This window comes from Eriocheir sinensis, chromosome 23, assembly GCF_024679095.1.
Source record: "Eriocheir sinensis breed Jianghai 21 chromosome 23, ASM2467909v1, whole genome shotgun sequence".
Classification (NCBI taxonomy): Eukaryota; Metazoa; Arthropoda; class Malacostraca; order Decapoda; family Varunidae; genus Eriocheir; species Eriocheir sinensis.
The window spans coordinates 12,492,496-12,516,257 of NC_066531.1; the positions used below are offsets into that span (position 1 = coordinate 12,492,496).

A 23,762-nucleotide genomic window follows, 5' to 3' on the forward strand; every position below is an offset into this window, starting at 1 on the left:
GAGCAGATAAAACTAGGGGATTAACAGAGGGAGTAAAGGAGCCCAGCGCAGAAAGAGCGCTACGAGAATCACTAAAAATCATAAAAGAGTCCACAGGAAGGGTAAAAATAATCTGTAAAGAGAGGACTATTGCAGACAGCTCTGCAGTAAATACAGAAGCAACAGAAGAAAGACTACCTCCCCGACAGAAGGAGGGGAACACAACACCAAAGCCAACTCCAGCATCCAATTTAGAGCCATCAGTAAAGACAGGGATAGAGTCCGATTGTTCATTGAAATGCTCTAAAAATAAGGCTCGGGACGCATATGGCGCTAAATCCCTCTTACTATCTATAGTGGGAGAACACACGGATACACCGGGCAACTGCCAGTATCCAACCCTAGGTACTCGATAAGGGCAGATAGGAATGGGAGGGAAAGACAACGGTGTCATGGCAGACGCTACCCGAAACCCAAAAGGTTTAGGGAGACTAGGTCGCTCATCATATGCAGGCGAACGGGAATCCCGCAAAATTGACACACAAGGAACTGATTCTGGAAGGCGTTGGACACGGAACCAGCAACGGAATAGAGAGGACTGGCGTCTCAAATCCAGAGGCAGGACGCCAGCATCCACGAGGAGGCTAGGTATCGGTGAAGACCGGAATGCACCAGTAGCCAAGCGGACCCCGGCGTGATGTACTGAGTCCAACACGCGTAGGTGAGCCTCCTTGGCGGAGGAGTATACCTCGCAGCCATATTCCAACTTGGAAAGGATGAGTGTTCTGTAGAGGAGGAGTACGTGTCCCTGTCTGCACTCCGAGAGGTATGAGCTAACACACGAAGGAGGGACAGGGCTTTCTGACAAGCCGCCTTAACGTAACGTAAATGAGGCACCCAGGTTAGGCGGCTATCAAATAAAAGACCGAGGTAACGAGTCGTCTCTACACAGGACAGTCGCCTATTACCAAGATATAAGTCAGGGTCCGGATGAACGCCTCGAAGACGACAGAAATGCATAGCTACTGTCTTTGAGGACGAAAATCGAAAGCCGCGCGTATTTGCCCAATTGGAGACTATTAATAGTCAATTGCAGTTTTCGTTCAATCAACGACATCCTTGCCGCAGAAAACGAAATGGATAAATCGTCTACATATAAGGAGCTATGAACTCCATCAGGCAGGACACCAACGACTCCATTAATAGCCACAGCAAATAGCGTAACACTGAGAATACTTCCCTGTGGTACACCATCCTCAAGTGGACAAACCTCGGAAAGAGTACTCCCAACTCTAACCCGTAAAAGACGATGAGATAAAAACTCCTGAATAAAAACAGGGAGACGGCCACGAAGACCAAACTCAAACAGGTTAAGTACTGTCAGCACGAGCATAAAGCTGAATGACAAAAAGGATTGCAACCTTGTGGCAGAGCTGGTTGCAAATATAAGATGCACATTAGCAATGCTGGCAAACACGGGAGTGGTAGGTAATTTTATGAACTGAAAATTACACGAACTCATATTGGGTCATGACATAGACTCTGTATCCTTGACGGATGTCGGCGGAACCGCCTAAATATTAGGCGGGCAAACTCTCAAAACAAAATTAAGGCGTCCTGACATTATTTTTTTTTACCTAGCCTAACCAAATTTGGCATGTAGCCCCCCACTGGTAATGCGCATGGACCCATGGTCACATTTTCATTTCAGTTCGTTTTAGTATCAATAACATGTATAAAACATTTAAGCACCGCTTAAACACGACACTAACATCCCCTTCTGCCCACTCAGTCTCTGCTTTTTAAAGCCACTGTTGCTTGAGAGAGAGAGAGAGAGAGAGAGAGAGAGAGAGAGAGAGAGAGAGAGAGAGAGAGAGAGAGACTAAAAATATTAGCCTAATACATCTCCGGACTGATTTCTTTTGCGGTGAGTGCATTTATATCCTTTTTTTTTTTTTTTAATTATTATCCTCACATCTTATCCAATTTCATGCTCCTTGTTAGTTATGTTAGACACCAGTTTTGAATAGCTATCTGTAATACATTATTCACTCATAAGTCCACGAAGAATTTATAAAAGAGATGGTGGTATTTTTTTAAGGATGTGAGGAAACCAGTGTTGTAGGTGGAATTCCTGAAGTGGAGAGAGAGAGAGAGAGAGAGAGAGAGAGAGAGAGAGAGAGAGAGAGAGAGAGAGAGAGACTTCGCTTAAGAAAAAAAGTTACTGCAAAATAAGCCTAGTGTTCTTAAATGCAAAATACTAACTTAGTATTCGTAAATGCAACATAATAGCCTAGTTTTATAAATGCAAAATAATCGCTTAGTATTCGCAAATGCAAAAAAATAGCCTAGTTTTCCTAAATGGAAAATAATAGTTTAGTATTCCTAAATGCAAAATAATAGCCTTGATTCCTAAATGCAAAATAATAGTTTAGTATTCCTAAATGCAAAATAGCCTTGATTTCTAATAGCCCAGTAGCATTAGTGTTGAACCGGGAAAAAAATGTAGAAAGCTGATTTTTTCAGGAAATCTATCTAGTAACATGGTACACAGTCCCCTAAAATCCAGGCTGTGGAAAATTCACAATCCAAGATGACCGCTGATGAGTCGACCAGACACCAGAAAGACACTAAAAATGTAATAACTTTGTTACTATTCATCAGAGAGAGATTATTTTGGGGTCTAACCCCATGTTTTTGTGGGCAAGGAGTGTAAATATACCGTTCGAAATTCAATCCAAGCATTACTTTCAAAATAACCATGTGCTGTCTCAAGAAATTATTCTGCCAAATTGCAGAACTACCATAAGTAATCTGGTTCACAAAAAGGGCACAAGATTAAATTAACGAAATCCAATTTCAGTAGGATGCTAACCGCTACAAACTGTGAAACATACAATACATAGAAAGGCATATCCATACAGCATATATATCAAGAAGCAAATAATACAACAAAGAAACCATTCGTCCAGTCTGGCAGGTACCAAATGTGAGTACATTTATGTCATAATTATTACGACACAATTCTAGTTTCAACCCTCATCTGAATCTATGGATTGGCTGTTGTTACATGTCCTCCCAATACACGAGGAACACATCTCAGTGTAAAATAGCCCAGCTCTGTAACAACTGCATTTTTTCCACCATCAATAATGAATTGTAAGTTCTCGGGAATCTGTAACTGGTCATTCACCTTTGACTTCAGCATAATGGCAAGGACACTTTTGGTGTTTTTGCGCATCATCCCATGATGAAAAAGGGAGGAGGTGGCTCCCAAATTCATAACAAAGGAAATCCCGCATTTCATTATGATGCTTCATAATACATGTCATACGCATGAAAAGAACGGCTGCGTTGACTTCCACACTCTGTCCTCTTATAGAAACTTGAGACCTAGCGCTGCTGATTGACAAAACCCTGTCTTTTCGCTTCATTTTCTGATCAGCATAGTTGTGTCCTGTCATTGCTTCTGCTCCAGCTTTCCCCACTGTGTATGATTCATCAGCATTTGCTGCAGTATTAGCAACTTCACCAGTAGAAATACAGACAAGAGATTCATACCCTTGATATGAGAACGGGGAATGTGTAGAAAGCCAATTAATGAAAGTTTCACAAGCCTGACTGTCACGTGCTGTTCTGGATGGACGTAAATCAGCATGCTGGTCTGATGTGCTGTTATGAACACCACAGAAGTTTTCCAGTGCATTGCAGATAGGAACACATTTTGGAGTTACAAAGACCCATTTGGTCACAGTGCTATCAGTTATTCCCCTACCACGAGCCAGTTCACCAGATGTCTTCAATAATCTCATGAGTTCTTGCTCAATTATTTGGTCTGTAAAATTCCCATTCCAAAATGTATCACTTCTCCGTATTGTGAGGTAACCATGCTTGGATAAATTTAGAAATTCAGTTTCACCCATGATTTCAGGTAGCTTCTTCATTGAGTCAAGATACAAACGTGATGATTTAGCATAAGCAGTATGGCCTGCTGCATGGAATATCGGGATCATTTACTCACAGCATGAAGATGCAAATGCCAGTCTTCTGTGCGCTCTGCTCTGATAAAGAGCATAATTACTTGCACCTGCTTTAAATACTGGATCCATAACCTGCCTGTACGACTTAGTCTAGCAGCATCTGCCATGAGATCATGTAAAATGTGAGTCAGCTGCTGAACTACCTCTTCATTCATAATGCTACTCATGTCACACTCCCTGGCAAGGAGCATTATTTGAACAGAGCAAAACTGACTGATATCCATCCCAATCAGACAACCTGGTGTCTGTAGTAAGATCCTCACAAGAGCAGCTGCTGTGAGTAAATGGGCACGAAGAGCTCTTGCATATGCATGCCCTGTCACCATATGATTCACTATGTTTGGCGCATAGACTGTCTGCCACAGACTCTCCAAACCACTACCGCCCATTATGTAGCCAATAGATCCCATGAATGACATCAGAAGGTGAAACCCACCAAGCCTGATTATTGTGTTCTTGAGCTCAGGGGAGGCCTTAACAGCTTTGATATACAGTGGCTGGTCAAATGTCACAAGACACTTTCCCAAAAATGGTTGATTGCTGAGATGGAGCTTGGTTCATGAATGGAAGAATTTCTATCTTGCTTTTATGATTATTGTCCCGTGTGACTGCCACCTGCATGAATCCACTCCAGGAAGGACACTCTGCTACAGGAATAGCTTGGGAAAAACTAGCAAACTATATACTATCCAGAGATTTAGCCTAGACTAGATCTCCAGAAAGGTAAAACAACTGCTCTCCTTTTGGTAAAAGGGCATCATATAGTCTTTGAACCTCCCTGTAGTTATCTGCAAAAGATAAACTACCGAGAAGATCAATGAGTTCACGTGACTCCAGTTTTCTATTAATATACACAGATATTCCTAGCAAAATTGGTGATATGAATGAACGAGGTCTGACAGCAGATATTATACTATGGGCAATAGCAGTGCGACGTCTTTCTGCTACTGCTCTGTCATTTGATTTAGTCTTGATTATCACTTCTAGGAGACGCCTTAAGCCCCAAATACACTGCCGAATTTTGGCCACGAACTTGACGCCGAATCAGTTCGTGAAAAAATTCGGCGACCAATCGCCGACATGACCAAGATTCTTACAGTTCGTGACCATTCGGCGACATGTCGGCGAATGCTCAAGACAATTCGGGGACAGTTCGGAGACATGTCGCCGACTATTCGGCGTCCAAGTCGCCGAGCTCCAAATCTGAAATGTTAACGTTTTTTTTTTTTTTTGTCGCGGAATAACTGGCGACAAGTCTCCGAATTGTCTTCGCATGTCCCCGAAGTGTCGGCGATATGTCGGGGACAATTCTCCGACAGTGCCAAGATTTCTGACAGCTGATCATCTGATGCCCATGTGGCATATAAGAGCACGGGAATCCGCGCCTACCTCATGGACTACTACAACACCCGGTGAGCAGTGGCCTGACAGGACAGAATTGTGGGCGAGTAAATACCATGTGTGGTAATATGTGTAGTAATATGTATGATAGTATGTGTAATAAAATGTATAAATGTGACTTGTTTTTGTTTTACTCTCCTACAAATATTCTAGAATGAATGAATGTTTACGTAATATCAGTAAACAAACCAGTAACTGAAAGAAGAAATAAATCTAAATAACTGAAAATGAAACAAAGGTTAAATAATGGCAGAATAATGATATTAAGAAATAAATAGAGTAATAAATAGTAAATTAATTATGAAATAAATGAAAATGTTAGTTCCATACCTATTTTATATATTCAGATTCTTCTTGTTTTTCATATTTTCTTGTTTACTTTTTATTATTATACGTAGTATTATTTTATGCCGTGTATATATATATATATATATATATATATATATATATATATATATATATATATATATATATATATATATATATATATATATATATATATATATATATATATATATATATATATAGAGAGAGAGAGAGAGAGAGAGAGAGAGAGAGAGAATCCATGAATAGATAGATAGATAGATAGACCCCCGTGTACACCTCCCACCGCGACCCGTTTGCCGTGTCGTGATTTATTCGCCGAATATTCGGGGACATGTCCCGAATAGTCTTGGCCATTCGGCGACATGTCGGCGACAAATTTGCCAATAAAATTTAAAATTCAACGGTCAAAATTCGGCGACAATTCGCCGAACACCGCGAATCGGACGCCGAATTGTCTGCAACATGTCGGCGACAATTCGGCGTCCATTTTGCATTCGTGCACATTCGGCGAACGGCCGCGAAATTTTCATGCAACATGAAACTTTAGCCCCAAATACACTGCCGAATTTTGGCTCACGAATGTGCGCGAATATGCAAGTCATCCAGTGTCGCGAACAAGTTCGGCATCTTTCTTGCCTGTTCTTGGCCGTTCGGGGACATGTCTGCGTCCACCACGCGACTTTTGACAGTTGGTCACGACCGCCACGAAAGTTTCATGTTACATGAAAACATTTTACAGCAAAAAATGTTTCTTCCATTGAAAAGTAAAATATTGGAAGCTGAGAATATCGTCAATTACTCTGGTATGTATCAGTCTTACTTTTGTTGCAAATTGTTGGTGATTAGTTTAGTATTTGATAATTCTTCTGTCCATGTTTTCGATGGTAACGGTTTGTATTAACATATTTACAAACGATTCATTCAAAATGGCCGCGGAGGGGTAAGATGAACCTTTACGTTTGGGGACAGATGAACCATCAGTTCATCTTACCCATCATGTGTGAATGATTATTTTTAATCCTCATTGTAATCTGTTTGATATCAGATGCCGCGAAAGTACATCAGAAAAACGGGCCGGGCCCCTGTACCCCTCGATGTGATGAAAAGGGCCTCCGCTGCATTCGACGATGGAAAAAAGAAGAAAGAAAGAAAAGAAAAGGGCCACAAAAATACTGACTGATACGCCAGTCCGGGATGAAGTAGCAGCAGAGAGAGAAGAAAAATAGGCCGCCAAGGCGAATAAAGAAATTGTGAAGAATTTGTTTGGTAAGAGACAGAAGTCAAGACAGACAGCATCTATAATGCCACTTCGGATGATGATAGTGAGGATGATGTATGCGAGACCATGGATTCACCTACACAAGACTCTGATGACGATATATCGGATGACGAGTTAATGGAAGGCGGTTTCGTGGTAGTGAACATTCATAGCATGAAGGGAACCACACAAAGATATGTCGCAAGAGTCGACGTAATCGACGGTGATGAAATCGAGGGAGTTTTCATTTTTATTTATTTTTTATTTTTTTTACAACAAAGGAGGCAGCTCAAGGGCACACAAAAAAGAAAACAATAATAAAAAAAAAGCCCGCTAATCGTTGCTCCCATAAAAGAGTCAGAAGAGGTGGCCAAAAACAAGGTCAAATTCGGGAGGAGAGGTGTCCTGATACCCTCCTCTTGAAAGAGTTCAAGTCATAGGCAGAAGGAAATACAGATGAAGGAAGATTGTTCCAGAGTTTACCAGCGTGAGGGATGAAAGAGTGAAGATGCTGGTTAACTCTTGCATAAGGGGTTTGGACAGTATAGGGATGACCATGAGTAGAAAGGCGTGTGCAGCGGGGCCGCGGGAGGGGGGGAGGCATGCAGTTAACAAGTTCAGAAGAGCAGTCAGCGTGGAAATATCGATAGAAGATAGAAAGAGAGGCAACATCGCGGCGGAATTTAAGAGGTAGAAGACTATCAGTACAAAGAAACACAAAGGAAGAACAAACAACAGCAGACCTGCTGGTCCTTACGAGGTTGTTTGTGACAAGCTACACTAACTATCTAATCAAAGGTGGAAGATGAAGGAGAGCAAATGCGAAGGCTCCTCCCCACACCCCCATCCCTCCAGCCAAAGCTGGCAGGAAAGGAAAAAGAACCATGCAGCATGGAAAAACTGCATGGAATTTATGTAGGAAAGAGGAAAGAACTACCATTACTGCTACCACTAACCGGGCGATAAAAGCGGACAAAGACACCAGTATTCGAAAGAACTTAACGTTATTACGACGATGAGTAATATCTTAGTTGCTGGTTGGATTTTCTTGAAGGCCGTAACTGTTGTACTATCAACGACATCACAAGGTAGAGAGTTCCAAACATTAACAACTTGATTGAAGAAGAAGTGTTTAGCTTCGTGCGACGAGAATCTTTTACCCCTTATCTTCAAATTGTGATTCCTTCTTGTTCTATTTGATCGATCAATTGTAAAGTAATCTTCCGCATTAATATCACTGAATCCTTTGAACATTTTAAACACTTCTATTAGATCGCCTCGCATTCTTCGTTTTGATAGGCTGAATAAATTTACTTCTTTAAGCCTTTGTTCATATGACAAATTTCTCAACCTAGGAATCATCTTTGTTACTCTTCGTTGGACCCGTTCCAACTTTTCTATGTATTTTCTGTAGTAGGGAGACCAAAACTGTACACAGTACTCTAGACGGGGTCGAACCAACGAATTATACAGTTTTAATATTACTTTTTCCGATTTATTATTAAAGACTCGTCCGATGAAGCCAACCAATTTGTTTGCAGTTTTAACTACCTCTGAACAATGCTGACCGGGCTTTAAATCGCTTGATATAGTGATTCCAAGATCCTTTTCTTTACTTACTGCAGAAAGTTGTTGGCCATTCATTACGTACCGAACGCGATTGTTATTTTTTCCGATGTGCAACACTTTACATTTGTCAACGTTAAATTTCATTTGCCATTGATTGGCCCAACGTGCAAGTCGATCTATATCTGATTGTAAAGCTTCTTCGTCGAGTGTCGCAGTTACTTTACTAGCAATTTTTGTGTCATCAGCAAATTTTGATACTTTGCAAGTGAGCCCATCATCGATATCATTAACATAAATTAAGAAGAGCATGGGGCCAAGCACTGATCCTTGAGGTACGCCGCTTTTGACATCGAGCCAGTTAGATGTAACACCGCTGATGAGACGAAGAGCCTTAGCCTCCACTCTGTCCAGAAGAGCTGTGTGGGTGGAGCCCCCCCACCACATGAGATGCATACTCCATACGAGGGCGGACAAGGCCCCTGTATATGGATAGCAACTGCGCGGGGGAGAAGAACTGGCGGAGACGAGAGAGGAGATATGAAGTTTCCAGTTGAGATTTTGAGTTAAGGATAGACTGAGGATGTTTAGTGTTGAAGAAGGTGACAGCTGAGTGTTGTCGAAGAATAGGGGATAGGTGTTTGGAAGATTGTGTCGAGTTGATAGGTGGAGAAATTGAGTTTTTGAGGCATTGAAGGACACAAAGTTCCTTCTGCCCCAATCGGAAATGATAGCAAAGGTCTGAGGTTAAGCGTTCTGCAGCCTCCAGTCTGGAGTTGTGTACTTCTTGTTTTGATGGTCTTCTATTGAAAGAAGTTGAATAATGCAGAGTGAAGTCGTCGTCATACGAGTGGACAGGACAGTTTGTTATGGAAAGAAGATCATTGATGAATAACAGGAAGAGAGTGGGTGATAGGACAGAGCCCTGTGGAACGCCACTGTTGATAGGTTTAGGGGAAGAGCAGTGACCGTCTACCACCGCAGAGATAGAACGGCCGGGAAGGAAACTGGAGATAAAGGAACAGAGAGAGGGATAGGATCCGAAAGAGGGCAGTTTAGAAAGTAAAGACTGGTGCCAGACTCTATCGAAGGCTTTCGATATGTCTAGCGCAACAGAGAAAGTTTCACCGAAACTGCTAAGAGAGGATGACCAAGAGTCAGTTAAGAGAGCAAGAATATCGCCAGTAGAACGCCCCTTGCCGAACTCATACAGGCGATCAGATAGAAGATTAGAAGTGGAAAGGTGCTTTTGAATCTTCCGGTTAAGGATTGATTCAAAAGCTTTAGATAGACATGAAAGTAAAGCTATTGGGCGGTAGTTTGAGGGATTGGAGCGGTCACCCTTCTTAGGCACAGGCTGTACAAAGGCATACTTCCAGCAGGAAGGAAAGATAGATGTTGATAGGCAGAGACGAAAGAGTTTGACCAGGCAGGGTGTCAGCACAGAAGCACAGTTTTTAAGGACAATAGGAGGCACTCCATCAGGTCCATAAGCCTTCTGAGAGTTGAGGCCATAGAGGGCATAGAAAACATCATTAGGAAGAATCTTAATAACAGGCATACAGGAATCAGAGGGGGGATGAGTAGGAGGAATATGCCCAGAATCGTCCAAGGTGGAGTTCTTACAGAAAGTTTGAGCGAAGAGTTCAGCCTTAGAGACAGATGAGAGGGCAGTGCTGCCGTCAGGGTTAAGGAGAGGAGGGAAAGAGGAAGAAGTGAAATTGGAAGAGATATTTTTGGCTAGATGCCAGAAGTCACGGGAAGAATTAGAAGAAGCAAGGTGTTGACATTTTCTATTTATAAAAGAAGTTTTGGTAAGTCGGAGAATAGATTTGGCACGATTCCGGGCTGAAATGTATAGATCAAAGTTAGTGGGAGTTCGAAGGCTCTGGAATCTTTTGTGAGCTGCCTCTCTATCTTTAATAGCACGAGAACAAGCGTGATTAAACCAAGGCTTTTTAGCATGAGGAGTAGAGAAAGTACGTGGAATGTATGCCTCCATTCCAGAGACAATCACCTCTGTGCTGCGCAGAGCACACACAGAGGGGTCTCTCTCCTGGAAGCAGTAATCATTCCACGGGAAATCGGAAAAGTACATCCTCAGGTCGTCCCACTGAGCTGAAGCAAAATGCCAGAAGCATCGCCTCCTCGGTGGGTCAAAGGATGTACAGGAGCGATAGGACAGGATACAGAAATAAGGTTATGATCGGAGGAGCCCAATGGAGAGAAGAGTTTGACAGAGTAAGCAGAAGGACTAGAGGTAAGGAAGAGGTCTAGAATGTTGGGCCTGTCTCCAAGACGGTCGGGAATACGAGTAGGGTGCTGAACCAACTGCTCTAGGTCTAGGATGACACTGTCGTGTCATCCTGACAAGATGTTGCATCACTTCCACTGTACCCCTCCACTAGTGGTGGCAGCGCTCCACACGTAGGCACGAAGCAAGCACTTAACGAGCATAAGTAAATCTTGTGTTTACACTTGTAATATTTGCTTTGTTTTGTGTATGCAGCTCAGCGTTTTAAGGAAGTAATTGTTTTGAATCTTCGTAATCTTCATTTTCAAGAAAATAAAAATGTATAAGAAATGCATTGTAATTCTCAGACAACGACGTTGTTTGTTAACGCGCATCGGATCCGGGGACGAGTAGGTTTCATTGCTTGTTTCTCCAACAGAAGTTCAGTCATCTATAGGCGATGGAAAGTTTTCAGATTCCGCCATAATCAACTTTACTTTTTAACTCTTAGCGGGTGATATTTTCTCAAATAGTCTCCAAAGCAAATACCCTTCATTCATCGTTAATCAAGTCATACTGAGTATACTATTCTGAGGAGACCTCGGGTAACCTTGTCCCAGGGAATCTACCCCAACGGCCGGTGGCAACACTGCAGGGTGGCGCACGGCTGCCTGAGGTGGCGGAGTTCACATATGAGGAGTCCGGCGGTAGTGGCGCGTGGCCTGTCATAAGTGTAACCATTACGTACCCTTTGAGGCTCCTAAATACTCTTCCGAACGCATGTGACCAGTTGTTGTGTCGCGTGTAACCTAGATTGACGCAGCGACGGAGGGGCAGCCTGAGGGACCGAACACCGATTCCTGGTAAGTACTTCCGTGGGTTGCCTCGTAGCAGCACAAGAGGTTTGTACTGATATTTCAGGAATAAGAAAGTGAAAGGATTGTATCACCTACAAGAGTACTTCCTTCCGTGTATAGTTATGTGAGCTCGTAAATTCCACCGTCGGTTACAACAGAAACGGCAAATCGTGTATACTGCCCCTTTTCACCCCCCCCCCCCCCTTTTCGATGCTTTTTTGCATAGCTCAAATGGCAATTAGCACTACCCCAGCTACCATCCCCTCCCTGTCTTTGGGTTTACAGTGCCTAAAGTCAGGGATCTCCATGACCAATAACCCAGGAAAACTACTGTTGTACAGCCGGCTATAGAGAGTAGTGACACACTGTCCAGTAAGTTTCGTTCAGAAAGCGACATCTGGCAACCCCTCCACGCGGCTTGAAAATTATTATATCCTATCGAAATCGTACTGTTGTGGTGATCGGTGGTCACAGGTGCACTCTACATAATTTTAAGATAGATATTTATCAAAAGTGCCCGTCGCTAACGCTTAACCCGCAAACTGCTGTACGCCTTCTGGGCGGCTGAGCGGTAAGCTGCTGTAAGCCTTCTGGAAGCGGGCTTTTCAAACAGGCGCCAAAAAGTTTCTGTGATTTGTATTACTTTGAAATTATTTTTATGTATTCAAATAACCTTTGATTTAATAATTTATATAACTCTAATATATATTTGGTAATTGCTTTCATATTTATAAAGAGAAACAATGGAGCCTCTATCATTTACTTTCATACTGTCGAGATTACACTCTTCTCATAAATTTTAGAATACGAGTCTTATCTATGGTAGGAGGAAGCTATAATTTAGTAGTAGAAAAGTTGTTTTCATATAAAAGAACATTATTAGAAGAGAATAAGCGAAGAAGATTATGTGAACAAGTGCTACTTTTCAAGACGTTGGTAACGCTGTCAGACGGAGTCAGGGGTGGGAGCGGCGCGTGGCCAGACGCGCTCCCTCACTCGCATGCCGCCAGCCATGGATACCGCACGCACCTCACCACGGCCTGCTAGTAAAAGGAAACTTCTTTTCCTTACGGAAGAAAATGGGGATGAGAAGAAAGAGAAGGTTGGGAATAGTAACTCAAGTACTTCTAAGTCCCCACCGATCATCACCAAGGCGCAAAAAAGCTCCAGCGCTCAGCCCAAGGCTAGTTGTTCCCGGGCTTTGGCCAATCCGAGTACATCTGGTCAAGCCTGCAGCATCACTGCTAAGCCACACAAAAACACACAAAAACTATCACCTAGCAAATTTCTTCCCATGTTATTTGATGAGGAGGAAGGCAGCAGTGAATGTGATGATGATGATGATGACTGGGAAAGAGACTCTGCCAGTGGTGGAGTGGGAAGCCCTGACGGAAGTGAGGATGAAATGGAGACCACAATTGCACCCGATAACAGTGAGGCGAATGATAATATCGAGAAGGGTGGAGATACATCTCAGCAAGACACGGCTCACTCATTCGTGTGGTCAGATGGCAGTGATTTGTCCCTCACCGTCATCCTTTTAGTAGCACTTTCTCTGGGGTGACTGATGAGTGGCCTTGTGACGACAATGCACGAGAATGTGATTATTTTCGTGCATTCTTCAATGATGCCACTATTGACCTCATTGTTACTGAGACAAATAAGTACTATCAATATGTCACCAACATGTTTCCTTTCAAAGATCATTCCAGGGTGCACAAATGGATAGATACAACTCCACAAGAGTTATATGTTTTCCTTGCTCTGATGTTGCTAATGCCTCTCATAAGCAAACATAATATTGCAGACTACTGGAAGAATGATCCACTAATCCCAACACCTATATTTCCTAAGTTTATGTCTCGGGACAGATTTCACTTGCTAACTAGATTCCTGCATTTCGCTGACAACAACCACCCAGACAAAGAAGATATGATTTGGAAAATTAGAAACTTATTCAAAATGATTCTGGGATCTTTCAGTAAATTTTCTACCCCTTTCAAAAAGTAGTCATTGATGAGAGTCTCATATTATTCAAAGGTAGGCTGGCTTTCAAACAGTACATTCCCTCAAAACGTCATCGTTTTGGCATGAAAGTTTTGTACTATGCGACTGTGAAACGGGTATAATTCTTGATATGATAATGTACACAGGGACAAATGTTGTTGATATTCCTAATGTTAGTAGAAATGATCCTTTGGGCAAGTCAGGGGTAATAGTAAAGAAAATGATGGCACCCTACCTAGGAAAAGGACACATATTGTATACAGATAACTGGTATACGAGCCCAGCACTATTGCAGTTCCTACATGAACATGCTACTGGAGCATGTGGTACTGCAAAAGTAAATAGAAAGTTCATGCCAAAGTTTGATGGCCCAGTCTCACATTACGAAAATGCAAGTGAGAGTGATGATGAAGACGATGCAAACAAAGAAGGTAATCAGAAAAAGAAAACAAAGTCCAAACCAAAGTGTTATCAGAAAGAGAAGTCGGGAAAAATCGTAGCCATGAAGTGGACAGACAGGAAACCAGTCCATCTGCTTTCTACTGTACATAAAGGGGAAATTGTGGCCACAAACAAAGTCCACTACAAAACAAAGAAGACGATCTTGAAACCAGACATTGTGGTGGACTACACTGAGAATATGCGACTCATCGATAAGTGTGACAGTCAGCTCAGTGGAGTAGAGTGTTTGAGAAAATCATTCAAGTGGTACCATAAGTTCTTTCTCCACATTGTAACGGGCTTGTCGGGGGGCGTTTAAAGGGTGTTGATTAAGACTTCAGCTTCCTTAAGGCGAATTATATTCGTAGCCTTTATGTACAAGGAAGCGCGACGGAGCTGTCGTTACTGTGTGTCTCGGACTCGTCGTCGTGGAAGAAGTAGAGTTGAGTTATAAAAATAATGGTTAATCACATGTCGTGGCGGTGACCTGACCTCCACCACGCACCATCGTATGCAAGTAATAAAAAACAAACGACAACACTGACGGACGACATTCCTATAAGTAAGGTGGCGTGATCTATCTGTTTTCCATTGACAATTGACAATTGGCTAATTCATTGGTGATAAATAATAATAATAATATAATATATAACACTATAACAACATGGTAGATGTCACTATGCTCAATGCATATAACATTTGGCTGGTAAGAACCACAGACCCCACTGTCAGAAAACTAAAATTCAGAGAATTTGTCTACAATGTTGCATATCAGTTACTTGAGGAGTTCGGCACTGTCACCAACAGTCGACAGGGTCACCGTGGGCACCGTGCTCCTGACAGGCCAGATCATTTGCTTGCATCTGCTTACATCACTCGCCACCATCTCCGATACACAGATCTGAATGAAAGGACTAACAAGAAAAAACAACTCAACTGTCATGTCTGTGCCAACACATCAAGGGGTGACAAGAAACGCACAAGGGTCACGACATTGTGCAGAGAATGTGATGTGCCACTGTCCAACAGAATGTTTTGCAGCATGGCACACAATGAAAAACTACTGAAAACATGTACGAGATATGTAGATAATATATGTATTGATGTTGCCTATACGGAACTAGAATATTCATTATTTTATTTATTCTGAACCAAGCAAAAGAGAATATTTTTGTTTTACTTATTTATTTTCAACCGAGAGAGAGAGAGAGAGAGAGAGAGAGAGAGAGAGAGAGAGAGAGAGAGAGAGAGAGAGAGAGAGAGAGAGAGAGAGAGAGAGAGGAAAATATGTTTATAATATATATGTACGCAGTATGTATATTATTGTGGCTTATACGGATCTAGAATTTTCTTTACTTTTATTTATTTTGAACCATGCAAATGAAAATATTTTCGTTTTACTTATATATTTTTCAACAAGAGAGAGAGAGAGAGAGAGAGAGAGAGAGAGAGAGAGAGAGAGAGAGAGAGAGCTTGTAAATAATAGGAGGCTATATGTTTATAACCATGTCGGATCTAGAGCAAGGTTACGCATAACCATTACATCGCCATTATTAGTTGGCCTGTTTATCCAGTACTTAGTACTCACCTGATTTTTTTTTCTTTTTCTGTAGTTTATTCCATGTATTTCGATGGCATTTACTTTATTTGTAATAGGAAATATTCGTTTCTGAATAATGGAAAGAATTATTACTTATACGGAAACATTTTGTAAATATATATATAATGAAAAATACTAGTTTCTGAATAATGGAAAGAATTATTACTTATACGGAAACATTTTGTAAATATATATATATATATATATATATATATATATATATATATATATATATATATATATATATATATATATATATATATTCCTGCAGCACATAGGGCTTCGCTGAATTCACGCCACCACCATCTATCTTGTGCTAGTTCTTCTAAATCACTCCAACATTCCACACCAACCTCTCGCTTCATTGTACGCACCCACGTTTCATTTGGCCTACATCTTCCTCTTCTTCCTCTCATTTCCCAGCCTGGTGTTCCCCTCACAATCTCTCCCTCTTTTTTGTAAACGTATCCTAGCCATTCTATGAGACATTATATCTCTTTGTATTAGTTCGATGTACTTACAGCGTTGACAACACTGTCCCGTGGTCGTCGCCATGGCAACGAGTCGGCTGTGTGTATCCCCCCTGCCGCCTCCCTCTACCTCCCGCCCACCACCCCGCTCCCCGCCGCGGCTTCAGATACTGCCAGAAAAACATTTTTGTGATAGAAAAATCTAAGAAATATGCAGGATACAACACATTTCGAGCTACAGATATGTGTATTGTAATATTTATGACACGTTTATGTAACTTAGATATCATTTATTGAAGGTCAATCTCTCGCTGATATAGCCGCACTAGGCGACGCACTCAGAATCTCAGTCCCGCAGCTTACGGGTTAATAAATATTTTTTCTTTAGGCTCCGTCGCTACATTTTGACACGAGCTTTTAGTTTCGTTCAAAATGAGTCAAGAGCAACTTTAAGTTGTTTATCAAACTATGATACATTTAAAAATATACTGCACTTATAAGGGAGATTGTTATGCCTTTTAACTTAAAAAAAACAATTCCCTGACAGCCGAGATCTTGTTCTTTATTACAAAATTTATACGTAATAATAGGCTATGAACGTTCACATGATGACGCCGTCAACCGCGGACTTTGACGGCGCGGCGATGGAGCGCAGAGGTGAAACGACGCTGGAGCAGCGGTATTCGATTAAAGCCCTTATGTCTGCAGGGACTGCCCCGTCTGACATATCACGGATATTAAATATAAACAAGAGGACAGTTTATAGATGGATGAAGAGGATACAAGAAACCAACAACGTGAACAGCCTTCCGGGGAGTGGCGGGCCGCGACACGTAACCCAAGAGGAGGAGCAACGCATCATCGCTTCCGCCAGGAGAAGCCCTCTCACCACATCAGTCCAGCTCAAGCACAAAATAGGATGTCAGTTTGGAGTTCAAACAATCAGAAAGATACTACACAGAGCGGACATACACTACAGGACCCCTGCCGTCAAGCCCTTCCTCTCCCAGGAGAACAAGGAGGAGCGACTAGGATTCGCACTTGAGTATATTACTGAGGCAGGCGACTTCTGGGACAATGTTGTGTTCTGCGATGAAAAGACTTTCTCCTCTGATGCACATGGAGGGCTGCATTGCTGGAGGCCAAACAGCACGAGGTAAGGAACGAAAAGCTGAGGATGAAATAGATTTATATATTCATGTTAGGCGTTTTAAGGCCTTAAAGTTTTAAGTCTGAAGTAAATATATATATATATATATATATATATATATATATATATATATATATATATATATATATATATATATATATATATATATATATATATATATATATATATATATATATATATATATATATATATATATATATATTGACATTTTCATATTCATGGGTCATAAGGCGGCGTCTGCTACCAGACACGGACAAACACAAGTAAGGCAAACATATTTACATATATAAATATCTGCTAAGTCTCGATGGTGGCACCACTTCATCAGCTGTGAGCCTCCGACAGCGTGCAGAGTTGTCAGTTGTTTAAGATTTACAGTAGCAGAACTAGACCTATATTATATGTAGCGAGTTTTGAAACAGGTAGCCCAATCTATATGTATAACAAAATCGAATGCCTATCTTATTTTAGTGCGTATTATGCATTCCCAATTTTACGAGAGAGAGAGAGAGAGAGAGAGAGAGAGAGAGAGAGAGAGAGATGTATAGACAGGCAGGTCAGGTGATGTTTTGATATTTATTTTTTATATATTATTTTTATGGCAAACAAGACGGTGACTTACCGAAGCCTTGTCTCCTACCATGATAGAGATCCTTAAACCACACCTTTACTCACGTGTTTCAAATGTTAAAACTACCATTAGCAATTAAACTAACCAGCCAGAGGTAACGTTCACAAAAAAAAAAAAAAAAATCTAAAAGCGGACGACGGAACACCTTACACCCACCACACTTGACAATCACTGAGTAACGGACATCAAGCAACGCCCGGTCTATGGGTGAGTTGCTAGTTATGAAAAAACATAATTACCAGTGTTGCTGAAGATGGATGCCTATTAAATATTTCTGGCTAAAATAATAATCTACACAATCAAAATATTATACCGTTCAATGCACTGTAAAGCTTCAAACAATACCGCTTGTCATTGTCTGGTAAATGATGCCTGTAACATGTTTCGGTGCTGTGTAAAGTTGACTTCTATACTTCTTTTAATAGGTATGAGCCACAGAACATCCAGCCCTCTCGAAGGAGCGGGAGGATCACGGCAGGGCTGTGGGGCTGGATGGCAGCAAGTGGACCCGGGGAAATCGCAGTCATCGAAGAACGGATGACTGCAGAGCAGTACAGAGCCATCATGGAAGAAGTTCTGCTACCTTCAGTTAGAGCGATGCTGATCCCTCCACCTCAGCCAATCTACATTGTTATGGACAATTCACCTGTTCATAATGCACACACAGTGAACAAGTGGTTCCAAGAACATCCTGAGGTTACTCGAATTTCCTGGCCAGCCCGTTCTCCAGACCTTAACCCCATTGAAAACCTGTGGGCCGAAATAACAAAGAAATGGGACCACAACATGGTTAGGAATAAATAAACTCTAATCACCCACTCCACTCCTATTTGGGAAAGTCTGAGAGGAAAAGATCTTTGCCAAAATTTAGTAGCCTCTATACCCCGGCGTCTGGAAAATGTTATAAAGAACAGGGGTTCGTACACTAAATATTAATGTTCACTTGTTCACAGAGAGAGAGAGAGAGAGAGAGAGAGAGAGAGAGAGAGAGAGAGAGAGAGAGAGAGAGAGAGAGAGAGAATTTTGGTGTGTTTGTGCGGGCTTTTGTGTGTGTGTGTGAGAGAGAGAGAGAGAGAGAGAGAGAGAGAGAGAGAGAGAGAGAGAGAGACTATGGTTGTGCCTGTGCGCGCGTGTTTTGGGTGTGTGTGTGTGAGAGAGAGAGAGAGAGAGAGAGAGAGAGAGAAACGTGTGTGTGTGTGTGTGTGTGTGTGTGTGTGTGTTCTGAAATAAATGACATATTTGAGTCTACTATTAGTTATCCTTGAAGACGAAGACGAATTTGTCCTCTGATAAATTTGATGTTGCTGAAATAAAACAAACATCGTTAGTATTAGCTACTAGCTTGAACTAAAATAAATTGCTTGAAGATATTTTTTCTCTGGCATCGGCAGCTGGGCTGTTCGGGTGCCACTATACTATATGGATGAATGGTAAGTCATTATAATTAGGCTGATTCAATTTGCGTAAGTCTGGCAGACTCAAAATTCTGTTCAACAGCTGAGCTGTCACGTCAGTGGCTGTGGAAACGTATAATTTTTAATACCTAAAAAAATAGAAGAGAGAGAGAGAGGGGCTGGGTGGGGACGGGAGACATATGTCCATCAGCGAAAAACGAAGGGGTCAGCTAGTCAGCGACGCCCCGAGATCAACACACACACACACACACACACACACACACACACACACGTATTTATACTTTGATATTACGTAATCTTCACTGATAAATGATTTTAGATTTTTAATGATCTCCTGAACTGTCTTTGAGGCTTTATAGTAACGGGAATTAAGGCTGCGAGTTAAACAGACCCTCAAGCCTATTTGCTGTTTGATGGTAAGGAGCATGAATTACTGCCTGTCCCTGTGAAGGACAACATTGCACACGGTATTTTCAAAGTTTAATAAGAAAGTGTTTCGGACTGTTCGTGATGTTTTACCTCGTCGTCATCATCATCATCATGTAGAAGACATTCATTATCGCATTTCTAAATTGAATTCATGTAATCTTGTATATTTCTAACTACATTATATTATAATATAATATAATATTATACAATATTATAATTTAACGGTCACACACACACGATACACACTGAAACGAGTCACTAACATCACCAGTGAATGCGCCACCGTGGTATAGTTGCCAGATACCGCCACCAGACTAAACATTCTGAAAACCGTGACACTACTCTCTATCGTCGACTGTACAATCGTGGGACACAAGTGATGACACACTGTCCACTGAGTTTCGTTCACCGGCCCCGACCGCATGGAAAGAGGCTAATGTTCAGATGTCACTACATATACACTCTCCATAATTTATTATATATGAATTTGTCAGTTGTGCACACTGATAAGAAGTTTGTAATTTGTGGAGGAAAATGTCTCTTTTTACATTTCGTTCAAATTTAGTCAAGGACAGCTAAAGTTGTTTACACGCTATTATGCATTTGAATAAATGTTGTATTCATTCCTGCAACGTCCTCCCTAAGAAAATACGAAGAAAACATTGATAATTTGCACAAATATTCTGATATGATCTAAAAATATATAATGATGAAACCATTTAACTCTCGCTTGACAATGTTATGTAATGACGTCATCGACCATGCCAGCCGGCGCATTTAGGAAACTAGTAGGCTATTGTGAATTGAATTGAATTACAAAGCTATTATTTTGCATTTAAGAATACTAAGCGATTCGTTTGCATTTATGAAACTAAGCCATTACTTTGCATTTACGAATACTAAGTTATTATTATGCATTTAAGAAAACTAGGCTATTATTTTGCAGTAACTTTTTTTGGTCAATTTACGGTTTCACCCAACCAACGATTTTCTCACGTGGTTCATGTTTTTCTGCTGATAGATGTAGAGAATTCCGTGATTTTTGTTCCTCATTTCCGTCGCAAATGTCTACTTTTCGAGTTATGCCTCTTTTCAAGTTATGCCTATCCCCTTCCCTAAACGATCTTGGGGGACCTGTGGGAACACGGGGTTTTTGGGTGGGGGAGCATGAAATCGACTAATATGCATTTCAAATGAGGTCGAGAAATCAACAGAATCGCATTAGAACACCAGTGAAAAGGCATAGCCTACATTTGTTTTGGTTGGAGCGGGGAAGCGGCCATTGTGATGTAAGGAGTGTTGCCAACGATCCGCTATGGGTGAACATCCCATCCTGATCTGCGCATGCGCGGACTTTGTTTACATACACAGGGCGGATTATTTTCGGCACGGTACCGTGTCTTTTCTCGCTTACTTATTGTGATCTGTCCCACCCGAGTTTATATTTGTGTTTATGAAAGTAAATGATGACGTTTTTGGAAAATGCGTGAAATATGAAAGTTGATTCCTGCACCTCTTGTATGTCAGCAAATGTGATAAATGAGATAACCTGCACCCCTTGTATGTCGGTAAATGTGATAAATAAGATAACCTGCACCACTTGTATGTCAGCAAATGTGATAAATGAGATAACCTGCACCCCTTGTATGTCAGCAAATGTGATAAATGAGATAACCTGCACCCCTTGTATGTCAGCAAATGTGATAAATAAGATAACCTGCACCTCTTGTATGTCGGTAAATGTGATAAATAAGATAACCTGCACCACTTGTATGTCGGTAAATGTGATAAATGAGATAACCTGCACCTCTTGTATGTCAGCAAATGTGATAAATGAGATAACCTGCACCTCTTGTATGTCAGCAAATGTGATAAATGAGATAACCTGCACCTCTTGTATGTCAGCAAATGTGATAAATGAGATAACCTGCACCTCTTGTATGTCAGCAAATGTGATAAATGAGATAACCTGCACCACTTGTATGTCAGCAAATGTGATAAATGAGATAACCTGCACCACTTGTATGTCGGTAAATGTGATAAATAAGATAACCTGCACCACTTGTAGGGGGAGGTGGGTCAAAATGGCATAGGTGGGTAATATTGACCACCCCGTTTTCTGTGTTTTTAACTTCTGCCAGCTATCGGTAATGATATATTTTATCACCAGCTGATCTATTAGTAAGGGTCTGATAAAATCGTGTTTGTAGGAATACTGTGACTCATAATTTCATGTGTTATTGCATGATTCTTTGGTATTACTCTGTGCATGAGTCTGACTACTGAAACATTTTTCTGCACCGCCATTGTTCCGCTGAGATTGTTGTTAACATTTTCATTGCCCTTGGGGCAAAGCGGCCCACCTAACAATAATAACAATTTTTTTGCTGCTAACTAACTCACAACTTCAGTGAACAAAGATAAGGACAAAGTGTTCTCTGTTTCTTTTTTATGAATATTAATTTTATGTTGAGGAAGGTAATGTCACTTTTCGTTTGTGAGTTCATGTTGTTCATGCTATTGAGCAAAAGAACAATTATTTTTGTAATGCATTAAGAACTTTTATGTTCAGAAAGGTAATTTCACTTTCACTTGTGAGTAGTTTCATGATAGTTCATTGGTGTTCATGCTATTGAGCCACAGATCATTTATTTTTGTAATGGAATAAGAACTTGATGTTCAGGAAGGTAATATCACTTTTCATTTGGAATTCATTGTTGTTCATGCTACTGAGCCTAAAAGCAATTGTTTTCTAATGGAATAAGAATTAGATTATTTTAGTTTTGTTAAGTAATCTTTCTAATGTGATTCTCTGTCAAAACGTATGTTTGGCATGTTACCAAGCATTTCCATATGAGGGCCATTTTGCCCCATACGTGAGGTTCGTTTTGCCCCGACCGTTGTACAAAATGGTCCACTTGTGGCTATTTTATTTTTTTAATTCATGAGTAAAGGATCCAAAGTAGTTATTCCAAAGAGAGTTTATTTTGTTTAATGATGAATAAAGATTGCAAAAACACCAGCTATCTCTGAATATACTACAAATTTGATGCAAAATCTGGAGTGAAACCTTAAGGGTGCCGTTTAGCCCCACCTTCCCCTATGTCGGTAAATGTGATTGGTGAGATAACCTGCACCCCCTGTACGTCGGTAAATGTGATAAATGTGATAACCTATACCCCTTGTATGTCGGTAAATGTAATAAATGTGATAACCTATACCCCTTGTATGTCGGTAAATGTGATAAATGTATCCCTTGAATGTCATCCTGTAATTTGGCCATTCTCTCATAAAAACTAGCATGCTGTATTGCCGCCATCTTGCCTGGACAAACTAATATCAACACTCTGTGATAGTAAACATTGGGTTCTGCGCATGCGCAGATCAGGATCGGATAGACTAAAATACATTGATGAGATTTATCGCCACGCCGGGCTGCCCACAACATTTCCTCCCGTCACTCCAGAAACACAGGCCGAGGACCGCGAACTTGTTTTCCACTGGAATGCCTCAGATTTGCTACATTTTTTTGTGCTGTCTGTAGCGCCGGTAGGGTTTTTTGAGGGGCTTTATAGACGGACCCAGCCTGTTAGTAGCGCAAGCTAATTTTATTTATGGTGGCTGGCGTGATGTATGACTTGCTTGGCCCATGCTGCCTTCCGGTGCTCCTCTTGACCGAAGTTGCTGAAGTTAAGGTTGATTGAAGATCCGGACAGCATGCCAAGTGCCTTCCCACCCCTCAACTTAGCCACAGCCTCTTTGACCTCAACCAGAGAGGATGAACTTTCGTCAATGGGTGGGTCAGCATCCACCACTTGCAACCCAGCAACTGGAAGCTGCCGACGTGGAGAGTCCATGTTAGCCTTTTTGTTAGCTGTTTTTTTTGTGTTTTTGATTAAGGCACGAGCTGTTATCTCACGTGAGGTCCGGTATACCG

General features: G+C 41.3%; 1 protein-coding gene across 1 annotated transcript; it reads left to right on the forward strand.

The window, feature by feature from the left end:
* Nucleotides 1-16,787: 16,787 nt before the first annotated feature.
* Nucleotides 16,788-17,339, forward strand: LOC127002582 (uncharacterized). Its single transcript, XM_050868664.1, has one exon. It carries the CDS (start codon nucleotides 16,788-16,790, stop codon nucleotides 17,337-17,339), a length of 552 nt encoding a protein of 183 aa, XP_050724621.1.
* The last annotated feature ends 6,423 nt before the right edge of the window (nucleotides 17,340-23,762 follow it).